At 48.9% G+C, this 11795-nt stretch overlaps 1 protein-coding gene across 2 annotated transcripts in view; it reads right to left on the bottom strand.

Moving 5' to 3' along the window:
• Positions 1-11011, bottom strand: part of Dora (zinc finger SWIM domain-containing dorado) — a 14491-nt gene extending 3480 nt beyond the window's left edge. For both annotated transcript variants that reach the window (XM_088198753.1, XM_088198754.1), the window contains exons 1-10: positions 9101-11011; positions 8858-9013; positions 2984-3047; positions 2054-2943; positions 1679-1990; positions 1398-1604; positions 1223-1333; positions 909-1156; positions 546-844; positions 1-482 (exon numbers count right to left, since the gene is read on the bottom strand). The exon at positions 1-482 is cut by the window's left edge and continues 51 nt beyond it. In XM_088198753.1, the coding sequence (XP_088054879.1) occupies positions 1-482; positions 546-844; positions 909-1156; positions 1223-1333; positions 1398-1604; positions 1679-1990; positions 2054-2943; positions 2984-3047; positions 8858-9013; positions 9101-10981 (4650 nt within the window). In that variant the 5' untranslated portion in view covers positions 10982-11011. The remainder of the gene's footprint in view (positions 483-545; positions 845-908; positions 1157-1222; positions 1334-1397; positions 1605-1678; positions 1991-2053; positions 2944-2983; positions 3048-8857; positions 9014-9100) is intronic.
• Between the last annotated feature and the right edge of the window lie 784 nt (positions 11012-11795).

Below are 11795 nucleotides of genomic sequence, written 5' to 3'. Positions count from 1 at the left end.
GTGAAGCGGATGATACGCAAATCCATAAGGAGCCATCCCCATGGGCGCGATGGGCAACGGCCCTATCGTCGTCAGCGGCTGCATCACCGCAGCCTCGGGCTCCGGATCCAGGTCCCGGTCGATCTCCCCGGGCGGAGCGTGGCGTTGGAACAGCTCGTACCAATATTTAGCCACCGTGAACAGTACCTCAGGATAGACCCCGCCGCCCTTGGCAGCGTTCTCGACCGTAAGGCACGAACGCTCGAGCATGGCGTCGCTCTGCTCCTTGCACTGCAGCACGGCCCGCTGTATCTCGTTGTGGTTGAGCGCGTGGGCGTGAGGCAGGCATGACAGAGCGAGCTCGGCGGCCGCGCGAACGACGGCCGGGTCGCCCCCTTGCGAGGCACGGTCGGCGATGATGGCAGCCTCCGGCGGTGTTAGGTGACCCTCCCAGGTCTCGATCAGGAAAGATATGGCAGCGGCGCCAATGTCCATGGCTTGACCTGCAATCGAATCGAGTCAGAAGGAGAATCGGGGACGTCGAGCGACAAGGAAGAGGCACCGACCGTTGATCCAGCTCACGTGAGAAGAGTACGTCCTGCTGAGCCAGTTAGCGCTGACGCAGTTGTGTAAACCCAACGCGTAGAGACCGAGCTGGAAAGCAGCCATGTGCAGTCCACGGTGAGGTAGATGGTGATTGCGCCCTCCTCCCGAAGATGTCACCGCCGCCTGAGTGAACAGACTGGTGCTGCTCGATCCTCCGGCCTTGATAAGAACAGACTTGGCCAGTTCGAACATAAAATGGGCGCCCGCTTCGGACGGCTGGTTCGGGATCGACGGGTAAGCTCTCTTCCCCTTCATGTATCTGAGAGAAGACATCGAGTTATAACAGTCCGGAGAGATAGATAAATAGAGCGAGAAATTCTTACCTGACGATGTAGTCCTTGGGCCTCGACGCGTTTTGTTGAGCGGGAGACGGACCTGGAGGTCCTTGCGAGACTAGGACCTGGCCGGAATTCTGAGACGGCGAGGGTCCCAGCGACATCATCGCCATTCCGACGTCCAATTCCATGCTCGTGGAGCTCTGCGGACGACTGCCGCACGTCACGCTCCAGTCCTGCTGCGGAGGCGTAGGGGCCTGCCGGCCCGCGACCGGATAACCGCCGTTGTCCATCATCTGCGATCAAACGCGGTCAATTGAAATCGTTCTCGTCGATCGATCAGCATTAAAGAGACATCTCACGTCGGACACGTTGCCGTGGTACACTTGGCAGCCTCTCAGTGGTGGATTCGGAGAATAATATACGCTCGTAACCGGCGTTTTCACCAACTGGTGCACTTCGGGATCCAGGAGCTGCGAGAGCGGCGAAATATTAGTACGATCGCGCACAACAAAACGGTTGAAAACGAGTCATTACCTTATTCATGACGCAGGCCAGCTTGTGAGAGTCGTCTTTGTAGTGGCTCAGGAGAGTGAGTGCGAGGTCGCCCCTCTGTCGCCGCACGCCCTCGCACAGAAGCGGATGCTCGGCTTCGGAGACGTTGGCCTTTAAGCCGAGGGCAGCGACGGCGGCCTCAAATCCCAGAATCTCGTCGGACGGATGTCGACCGTTGGCGAAGAAGAGCTACCGTTGGCGGAGAAGAGCGTTAGAAGAGCGTCTAAAAACAGTAGAAGAGGAGGGAAGGGGGATAGGCTTACGGTCTTTCTGTCTTCGCCGACGGTGCAAGGAGATACCAGGCAGTCGAACACAAATGTGGCCAAGATGACGGGCAGCAGCGCCGGGCCTCTGGTGCGCAGGGTTCCGTCTCGCAGCTGCTCGGCTCGCGTCCTCGTTATGGTCAACTCTTCGGGACCCGGTGTCATGCGCCTCAAGAGTCCCATCAGTTCAGACTCCTGATTGGCCAGCTTCACCTCCAGAGGCTTGGTAGTGGCCGGCGGGCGCGCCATCTCCAGGCCGAAGAGCCCTACGCGAAAGGCTAACGAAGAATGTTCCGACGTTTCAGCCAAGACCTGAAATTTGCCCGTTTGAGTTTTCGTAGCGAGCGGATCGAAAGCGAACTTGCGGCCACTCACCGTGCAGAGGAAAGCGCACCGCGCGAGCGTCGTGGACGCCAGGACGCTCAAGCGGTGGGACGGAGGGTTCGAGTTTCCGTGGTGGTGGCGACGCCCCTTGCGGCGGGCCGCCGTGTTGTTGCCGCCGTACACCTCCCTGGGATTGCCGGCCAGATCCGGAGGACGCTGCAGCAGCTCCCTGGCCAGCCTGACTCCCAGTCGACGAGCCTCCGCGCTGTGTCCGTGCGCGTACAGACCCTCGGCCCTGGCGAACAGGACTTCCCAAGCGTCCGAAGGCGGCTTCGGACCGTCGCAGAGACCCTTCTCGGTTTCCGCGCTCGCTGCGAAACTCGATTTCTCCGCGTCAAGGCCAGACTCTTCGGACCCGAGGGTCCGCTCGACGCCAAAGTAGTAAGGCGGGTTGGATGACTCGTCGCCGGACTGCTGCGACTCCGAGCTGGAGACGCTCTCGTCTTTGGACGACCGTCCTACGCCCTCTCGGGTCGAACTTCCCCCCTTCTGGCCGTCGACGACGTGGACCGTCTTCTTGCAAGGGACGCTTTTGCACTTGACGCCTTCGGACGTCTTCGGCGCGTCGAACCGACCGCTCTCGTTGACCGAGTCGCTGCTCTCCGGGCCGGATTCGGCGCTTCGGTCGTCGGAGCTGGACTTTCCCTCGGCGACGGGCGCGTCCGAGCTGGAGTTAGAATCGCTGCCCCCGCCTTCCTGCGAGTCGGTGTCGCGGTTTCGGGTCATCATCGGTACTCCCAGGGGAGAGTCGTCGAGGATGTCATCGTCGTTTTCGCAGAATCCCTCGCTGGAAACGCTGGATCTGTTTCCGTCGCCGCAGTTCTGTCCCGCTCGGATGTGCGAATTGGAGCTCTGAAAATATCCAAAACGCATCGATAAAACTATTAACCGCTTATTCCCCGTGGACAAGTTAACTCGCACATTTTAGTATTGACTTTGTTTTACGATACGGTTGAAACTCTCCATGACCGAGTATACTTGCTAACTGAAAATTAAAATTTACGGTATATTTAGTCATATTTCAGTATTTTTTATTATTATTTTGAGTTCCTACCTAATTCAGTGGACAGGTTTATCACATGTGAGATAAGGTATTTAGACGTTCCTTTGAACAGATTCTTGAAAAAAGAGTTTTTTTCTGAATTTTTAGTGTCGCAAAAACGCAAAAAAAACTTCCACCATCCCTTAAAAATTAACATCAGGGGAAAGAATTAAATACTTCCCTTTAAAAGCTAGATTTGTCCACTTTTTTCGAAAGTGGATTGATGGTTCTCATTGCTCTACATACGCTGTATTTTCCTCAGACCTCGAAAAAATGTCGTTGTCCATCAAAAAGAGCACATTTCGATAAAAACAATGTCCAGGACGTTTCGTGTTTTTATCACAAAACCAGTTGTCCGGTGACCTGTTATACATGGATTTACTTGAAACCACCTAAATGGTATTATGTATATGTATTTATGAAACCGATAAAAGTAATTTTTATTTTAGATATTCTAAAAATATCAAAATAAATATAATACAAAATAATAACTTTTACATATTACCTCTTATGAAATACCTCCATTCCATTTCAAATATATAAACACTCAGGATAGAATTAAATGGATACTAAAATTGTTGATTTAAGGATATAACTTTGTCTACCCTTAAATTTGTCAATACACAAAGAATGTCGTTTTTACATCTGGCAGAGTGTGAGTTTGCACATGGACCATCTCTTTGGCGTGGCAAATCATTGGATTAATATGCTTTACGATCAAGCGATGAAATTCGAATATATTATATTGAAAAAATATAATTGTTTAAGTTCACTTTTTAAAACATCACTGGAAAAAAAATTAAATTAGGCAAATCCGCATGTATAAAATCGAGCAGGCAACTGTATGTGAAGTTCTCTGCCATGCTTACTCAAGACCATGGGAGCATTTAAAAATTATAAAAAATATAAAGTTTACTAAAACAGTTCACCTTTTTCCATTATATTCTAAACCGTTACTAATTCATGCAGCAAAAAAAAATTTAAATGTAAAAAAATAAAATAAAGTATTTTATTAAAAATAAGGAAGAAAACTAGTTTTTTTGCTCTCTTATAAAATTTGGTTATATGGACATATCTACTTTTATAAAGGAAGTCTTCAATTGCCTTCTGAAAAAATAAAATGATAATGTTACGTCGGAGGGACAAGAAAGGCGTTTATTTATTATCGACTATTCATAACCAACAGCATTAGAGTTAGTATAACTAAAAGGGGTCAGACAAAAGTTAAATCACAAAACGGTTAAAATAAGGAGGAGATGATCAAGTTGATTGACATTTGTGCATATTAGATTCATCGAAAAAGATGGAAAAAATGGTATATATTTTTATTGCAAATATCAGTCCGGAATCCATGTGTTGTGCGGATTCACGTTTAAATTTCAGATTGAATCTAATAGAAAAAATCCTTCGTTGACTTCACCACCCTCCAGACTGAGAAAGGGGCATTATACAAATGTCATCCCACCGACGAATAGTGAGACAAATCCTGCTAAACGATTTGTTTTAAGCTGGCCACACACCGACGGATCTGCCCGCCAGATTTGTCAGAGATGGATGTCTGACGGACAAATCCAACAGTGTGTGCTGTTAAAATTCTCGGACAGATCCGTCTGTTGTCTGTTTGTTGTCCGCGCTCAAAACGAATTCGTCATTAAAGTGCAGTGTGGCACAGAAGTTCGATCTTCTCTAGTGATTTATTTTAAATAATTTTGTGTTCATATTGGTTTAACAGCTTAACGACCGGTATTTATTTGCCAAACATTGCTTGGTGGCCGGGCGATCTCACGGAAAAATGGCAAACAATTATCTTTTTCATTAAATTCCCTATAACTTGTAAACCAATTAAGATACAGGCGGCCCTCGACTTTCGAACGTTCGACTTTCGCACAATTCGCTATTTCGCACATTTAAAAAAAAAACAATTTTTTTAAATTTAATTTTTTTTTAAAAAAACGTTTTGATAGCGGTGAATCTTTTGCTTCAATCAGACGTTCGTATGATACAAACAGGTCTACGATATGTTCAATTTTGCAAAATAAAAATATAATTGAAGAATACGTTCAAAATTGTGGAAAATAAAGATATATTTCCACAATCTTTAATGATATGCTTCCAAAAAAACACAGCAAAAAAAAAACATGGATGAAATGGAAAATCTTTGTCATCGTAGATCGATGACGAACATCAAAAAGATGTCCCTCTGAGTATTTCAATTATTCAAGCAAAAGCTCTTAGTTTGCACAAAGATTGGAAGGATAGATTACAAAAATATTTTAACATGTTTTTTTTACCCATTTCTTCCCAATGTTGCGTTCGCGCAACACGAAGTTTAACTTTACAAAATGCAGTCAAAACGAATTTATTACACAAAACTCACTATGCATATGTTTAAAAGCATTCATTATCTCTTGTTTATGTGTTTGTAATTTTAAAATATATATATAAATATATCGTAAAAAAAACAAAAATACCAAATCGAGTTTTTTACTATATTTTTCAATAATTTATTTCAAGTGTTAAAATATATTTAGTTCGAACGTTATCTACATATTTATATCTGCTATATATGCGGAATGGATATGGATACATTTTTTTATTATTATTTTGAACTGTGACGCAGCAGTGAATAATTTATTTATCCGTTGCGTTCACGCAACGTTGGGAGTTCCCCAGTTAGCGTTCGTCTCGCGACAAGTCGTTGCAAATAAGACTTTTAAGTGAATATTTGGTGTTTATAAATTATTTTGCTGTCTAAAAGCTTTGTAAGTACATTTTATAATAATATTATATTAAGACTCGTATTTCTTATGATATTTAATTTTTCGTAAAAACAATTTTGCATTTTTAGAACGTATTCTTTGCCCTTTTTTAAATAAGAAATGACTTTCTACAAGAAGAAATTAAAAACAGCTGAAGAAATTATAGCTGTTGTTATTGAGGAATTAGAGACAGAAGACGGCATTGATGCAGTCATCATACCTCCTGCAGTAGACGAACTTACTGATGAGGAAGAAATAGAAGATGAACGTATAATTATAAATGATGGAGGAAATGAATTACCAGTGGATATGGTGGGTACATTTGGAATTCACGCTACTTTCAATGGCAACGCAGATATAGTAACTGAAACTACACAAAATACTTCTAAAGGACCAAAACAGAAAAATAAGAAATCAATAACAAAATGGCTGAAGTGTGCTCCAATTTATACTGGCACTCCTAAAAACTGTGAAGTTAGATGTGTCGAAGAAATAAAGAATAGCGTGTAACTCTGTTGTAACGGTCGCTACCAACTTTGGTACTCTTGAGCCAGTAATAAATGTAAAGAGATATAACCGAAAGGAAAAAAAGCACAACATGGTCCCATAACCGAATGTCATTCACCAATACAACCAAGGCATGGGAGGTGTTGATTTACATGATAATTCCATCGCAAACTATAGAATAAGAATAAGAGGTAAGAAATGGTGGTGGCCATTATTTACCAACGGAATTGACAGTGCTGTTGTCAATGCCTGGAAAATTTACCAACTGGCGACAGGCTCTATTATCAGTCAAATTGACTTCAGACCACAGATTGTACTATCTCTTTTAAAAAGTGAAGAAGAATCTGAACTGGAGGTAAGCCACCAAACTAAAAAAAGAAAAATCAACCTTGGACGTCCCAGCAAAAACAGATTACCAGGAGAGCAGTGATAAAGGATAAAACTGAAAAATGCTAAAAGGAGATGCAAGGTTTGCAAAAGCCAAACAATATATGTATGTAAAAAATGTGAAGTTCACCTTCATTTAGTGTTTTTCACAATTTCATAAGTAATTTCCCAACTTTTCTTTAATTTTATTCATAAAATGTGCATTTTTAAAAAATTTTAAACAAATAAAAGAAAGTTGTTGAAAATTTTCAAGGATTTTTTTTACCCAACGTTGCGCCAACGCGACATTATGTGTGGTGTTAATGACAATACATTATGCTAATTTTTATTATTTATAATATTATTTCAATTATATTAAAGTGAAATTTATGAAAAAATTTCATATTTTTACATGATTTCTAACCTTGGGAAGAAATGGGTTAAGCAAGTAACGGTTGGTTTTACAATTTTAAAATGAGGTATTCTTTTCATAATATTAAATTTACTGGAGAATCGGCTGATGCGGATAAAGATGCTGCAAAAGAATTTATTTCCTAATCATCCAAAATTATTGAAGATGTAGAACAGGTCTCGGCAACCTTTTTTGGCTGCGGGTCAAAATAATTCAAATGTGACTGAAAAAGCCTATTCGGGTCAGTGAATATTTTTGGTCCTAACAACCATATATGTGGTCTAGTCGTGACATCGTAACACGTTAAAAAAATGATATTTGCAGAACTGAAATGGGTCACTTCAAATCATCAAACGGGTCACTTGGTGACCCGCGGGTCATAGGTTGCCGACCCCTGATGTAGAATATTCCTCTAGCCAAATATATAATGTAGATGAGACAGGTTTATTTTGGAAAACTCTTTAACAATGAAAAATATGAATGAAGCCTTCACCCACGTTTCGAATATTTTAAAATACACACAATTTCAATTTTTTTTACTTCCCTCGACTTTCGTACATTCAACATTCGCAAACATTTTCAGGAACCAATTATGTGCGAAAGTCGAGGGCCGCCTGTATATATAAATGTATATTATTATTATTATTATTACACAATGTCGTTTAAATTTAGAATTTACTTTAAACACTATATAAATTTAACTTTTCTAGCTTTTATCTTCGACTTCCAAGTTTAATATGGTTTAATATGAAATCGCCAATAGTTGTTTTTCTAGTACTGTATGGATAGGGCTTCATAGTATGCTTGTTTAGTTGAAATGCAAAATTACCTAAAAACACGTAAATCTGGTGTCCGATAAGAATTTGTCCGAGCTCAGACAGACAGATGTCCGAGCTTGTACTTTTTGCGTCTGTGGCCAAGCCCAGACAGATCCGTCAGATGACCGACGGGCAGATCCGTGCGTGTGTGCTTGGCTTTATGTAGCAAAAGAGATTCCATCGACAACAAAAAAGGGTGTTGAAATGCGCTCTTATTTTGCAGATTGCAAAATACTCCTACGCGTTGTTCCCTGTTTCCTGAAAGTTGTTCAAATTTGCCTTCTAGTTAAAAATAGTTGTATTGAAAATATTTTGTTGTCAACCGCGTAACGTCGATTACGTGAAGCAAATTTTGGAAGACGCATTGCTGCCCTAAAACCTTTATATGCCCAGGAAATAAAACGAAAATGCACGACTGGGCCGTAAGCATAAAAATTGGACAATCGACGATTGATGCAAAGCGCTACGGTCTGATGAATCTAAATTTGAATTGTTCGGATCAAAAGGTAGAACATTTGTTAGACTGTATTGTGCCAACTACAACGCAAAGGGGTCGTTTCTCAACAGCACACGTTGGAAACCTGGTAAAAATAGACGATATTTTTAAAAAAGAACATAAGACCATTTTAGAATTGCAAGGTTTACCTATGGGCAGATATTTTTTTGGACCAGGTTTTGTATTCCAACATGATAACGATACAAAACATGTTTCCAAATTATGCATTTATGATTTTATAAACAAAAGAAAAGAAAATAAAGTTTCAGGGAGAGTATAGCGTGCATAAGCTGAAACCCCAAGTCGCGAAGAATTTGTTTCGAGGGAGCGTCGAAACGTTCAATTTACACATACCTTGAAAAATGATTATCGATAAATTCATTGAAAAGTCTCACCTCAGATATTCTTGCCGCGGTTCTTCGACTCGCGACGGAGACGTGGTGTTGGCGGCCCACGTGTCGGCCTCGGTGCGCGTGGAGGACGGAACTGACGGAGGACACTCTGTACGCGAATCCCAATTCGTTATCCAGAACGGGTTTGGAGCAGTTGACCTGTCGGAGCGGAACGGGCGGTCAGTTTGAGGTGAGGAGAACGAGGAGGAGGAGGAGGAGGAGGAGGTGAGGGTTCACCTGGCTCACCTGGTTGACGTTGGAGTCTTTGGCGGCGTCGCCGTGTCGGAAGCAGGTGAACGGGCAGTGGAACGCCGGACTGCTCTCGGAGCCGTATGTGACACCGGGAACGGGGTAGTCCTCCCAGTCGAGAAAGCAGGCCTCCATGGCGGGCCTGAGTCCGGGGAAGACGTCGACGTCGACGGACGACCTGGGGCTGCTCTGAGGCGCACCGCAACCGCCAGTCCGAGAGGCGACGACGGCCGCGTTAGAGTGTCCCGAGACGCTCAGGTGGGAGGAGCGAGACTTGACGACTTTTTCCAATATTTTCAAGTGCCAGTGAGTGAATTGCGCGTGAAAGACGTCGCGCTCGCGGGGGGCCAGGCCAGGATTGAGAGCGGCTAGCCTCCACAGCTCTACGATCTCGTCGCAGAGGGAGGAGCAGGCGTGCTGGGAAGCATGCGAGTTTCCGCCGCCGCCGCCTCCCTGGTTGCGGCTGCTGCCGCCCGCGCCACCGGCGGGCCCGTTGCCCCAAGTGACCATGGCGGCTTTGGTGTTGTACCACCACACGACGATCTTCTCACAGGCGACGCACTCGTCGGTGATGATCTCGAGCAGGGGCACGGCGTTGCGGTCGCCCCTCTTGAACATCTCGCGCACGATGGAGAGCAGGTTCCACATGCCCTCGGGCTCGCGGCCCCGCAGCGGACGCAGCAGCGCGGTCCACTCGGCGGCGGCGGGCGGCGCAGTGGTGCTCAGGTAGTTGACGTCGCTGAAGACGACGGGCGCGGGGATGCAGAACTTGATGAGCATGCGCTTGATGTTCTCGTGCAGCGTCTTCTCGTCGAGGTACCACCAGGTGCGGTCGGCGGCCGAGGCGCCGGCGGTGGGGTCGGGCGCACCGCACACCGTGTTGATGGCCGTAGGCTGCGCCGACAGCAGCTCGTCCAGCAGCCGCTGCGCCGTCGGCAGGATCTGCTGCGGCAGCTCGGAGATGAGGTACTGCGCGAACTTCTGCAGCTGATCGCGCTGCAGCCGCTGCAGCGACTCGGAAACGGGCGCACGCAGCGTCACCGTCTCGGCCAGGTGGATGCGGTGCAGGCAGACGGCGACGACGTGCGCGCACCAGTACGCCGCCGACTGGCACGTGCAGTTGCACGAAGAGATGCGACGCCGGTCGAACGTGACGGCCACGTCGAAGCTTTCGCGCTGCGGGGGCGCCGCCACCGACGCAGACAGGTGGAAGCCGATCTGCAGCGGACTCTTGACGCAGCGCAGCCGGAACAGCTGCTCCCCGCGGTGGAACTCCTCGGCGGAACCGTTCGCCAGGCACGAGTACAGTCGCACGTCCTCCTCGCTGTCGGCGAAGCTCCAGTACGCGATGCGCAGCTGCAGCTGTTCGGGCACGGGGCACATCTGCTCCACGATCTCGAACGGGATGTGCGAGGCGACGCAGCGCACCGCCAGCTCCGTGAGCGTCTGTACCCCGGCCGCCGCGGTCGCGCCGCCGCCGCCACCCCTGCCCGCGACGCCCCCGCCGTTCCGCTTGCCCGCTTGTCGCCAGCCGCGCCAGTTGTTCCACAGGCTCTCGGGCTCCGAGCTCCAGCTGCACAGCGAATCGTCCTCGAAGCGGTCCGAGTCGTCGAAGTACAGCGGCAGCCGGTCGCCCTCCTCCCAGTCGGAGGCGAGCTCTTCCGCCGGCAGCAAGGGGGGCGCCCCCGCGGGCCGCGCCCCCCCGCCGCCGGTCGCGCCCGAGCTCGCGCGCCCCGCCAGTCGCCCAGCGAGCGGCCCGAACGACCGACACACAAAGCCGTCCGGCCGGCGCGACAGTGCCCTGCAGTACCGACGTACGTCCGTCCGTCCGTTCGGTGCCGCCGCTGCCGCCGTTGCTGGCAACACCGATCCGCACATATAATAATTTTTTTTTCAAAATCACACAACTCGATGGACGAGTGGACGCGCTGGGCCGCAGCGACGGTCTCGGGCCGCACCGCCGCCGTCGACGTGGGGTCGGGGAGCGTGGCGATCGGCGACGGGGCCGAGGTGGAGCTGTTTCGGCGCGGCGAGGCGAAGCCGTCGTGCCGCTGGCGCCTCAGAAAGGGCGCGCGGCGCCTCCGCTTCTACGGAGGCGAACGGCTGGCGGCGACGGACCGGGGAGGCGGGGCGGCGCTGCTGCGCGTCGGCGAGGAGGCGCGGACGGCGGCCGAGCCCCCGGGACTGCTGCTGGACGCGCTGGTCGACCCGCGCCGGGGCCGGCTCGTCACCTGCGACCGCGACGAGAAGATCCGTTCCTGTCGCTATCCGGGGCTCGGCGACGTCGAGAGTTACTGTCTGGGCCACGAGGAGTTCGTGTCGTGCCTCGAGCTGCTACCGCACGCGCCCGACGCGCTGGCCAGCGGCTCCGGTGACGGCTCCGTCGCGCTGTGGCACCTGCCCTCGGGGCGCCGCACCGCGACTCCGGACGCGGGCGACGACGACGACGAGACGCCGGTCGAGTTGGACGGGCGGCCGCGCCCCGTCGCGAAGCTGGCCGTCGCGCCCCTCTCCGCCGACCGCTCGCTGCTCGTCGTCTCCCGCTACGGATCGGACCGGCTCGTCGCGTTCGAGACGAGCGGGCCGGCTGCGAACCCCGCCTGGAGGCGCCTACCCTCGGCGCGACTGCCCGCCGTTCCGCTCGACCTGGCGGCGGACGGCGAGACGGTCTACGCGTGCTTCGAGGTCGACG

The sequence above is a fragment of the Plectrocnemia conspersa genome, unplaced genomic scaffold (assembly GCF_051122295.1).
Source record: "Plectrocnemia conspersa isolate PC_06_02 unplaced genomic scaffold, ASM5112229v1 ptg000011l, whole genome shotgun sequence".
NCBI lineage: Eukaryota > Metazoa > Arthropoda > Insecta > Trichoptera > Polycentropodidae > Plectrocnemia > Plectrocnemia conspersa.
This window is presented reverse-complemented; position numbering and strand designations above follow the sequence as displayed.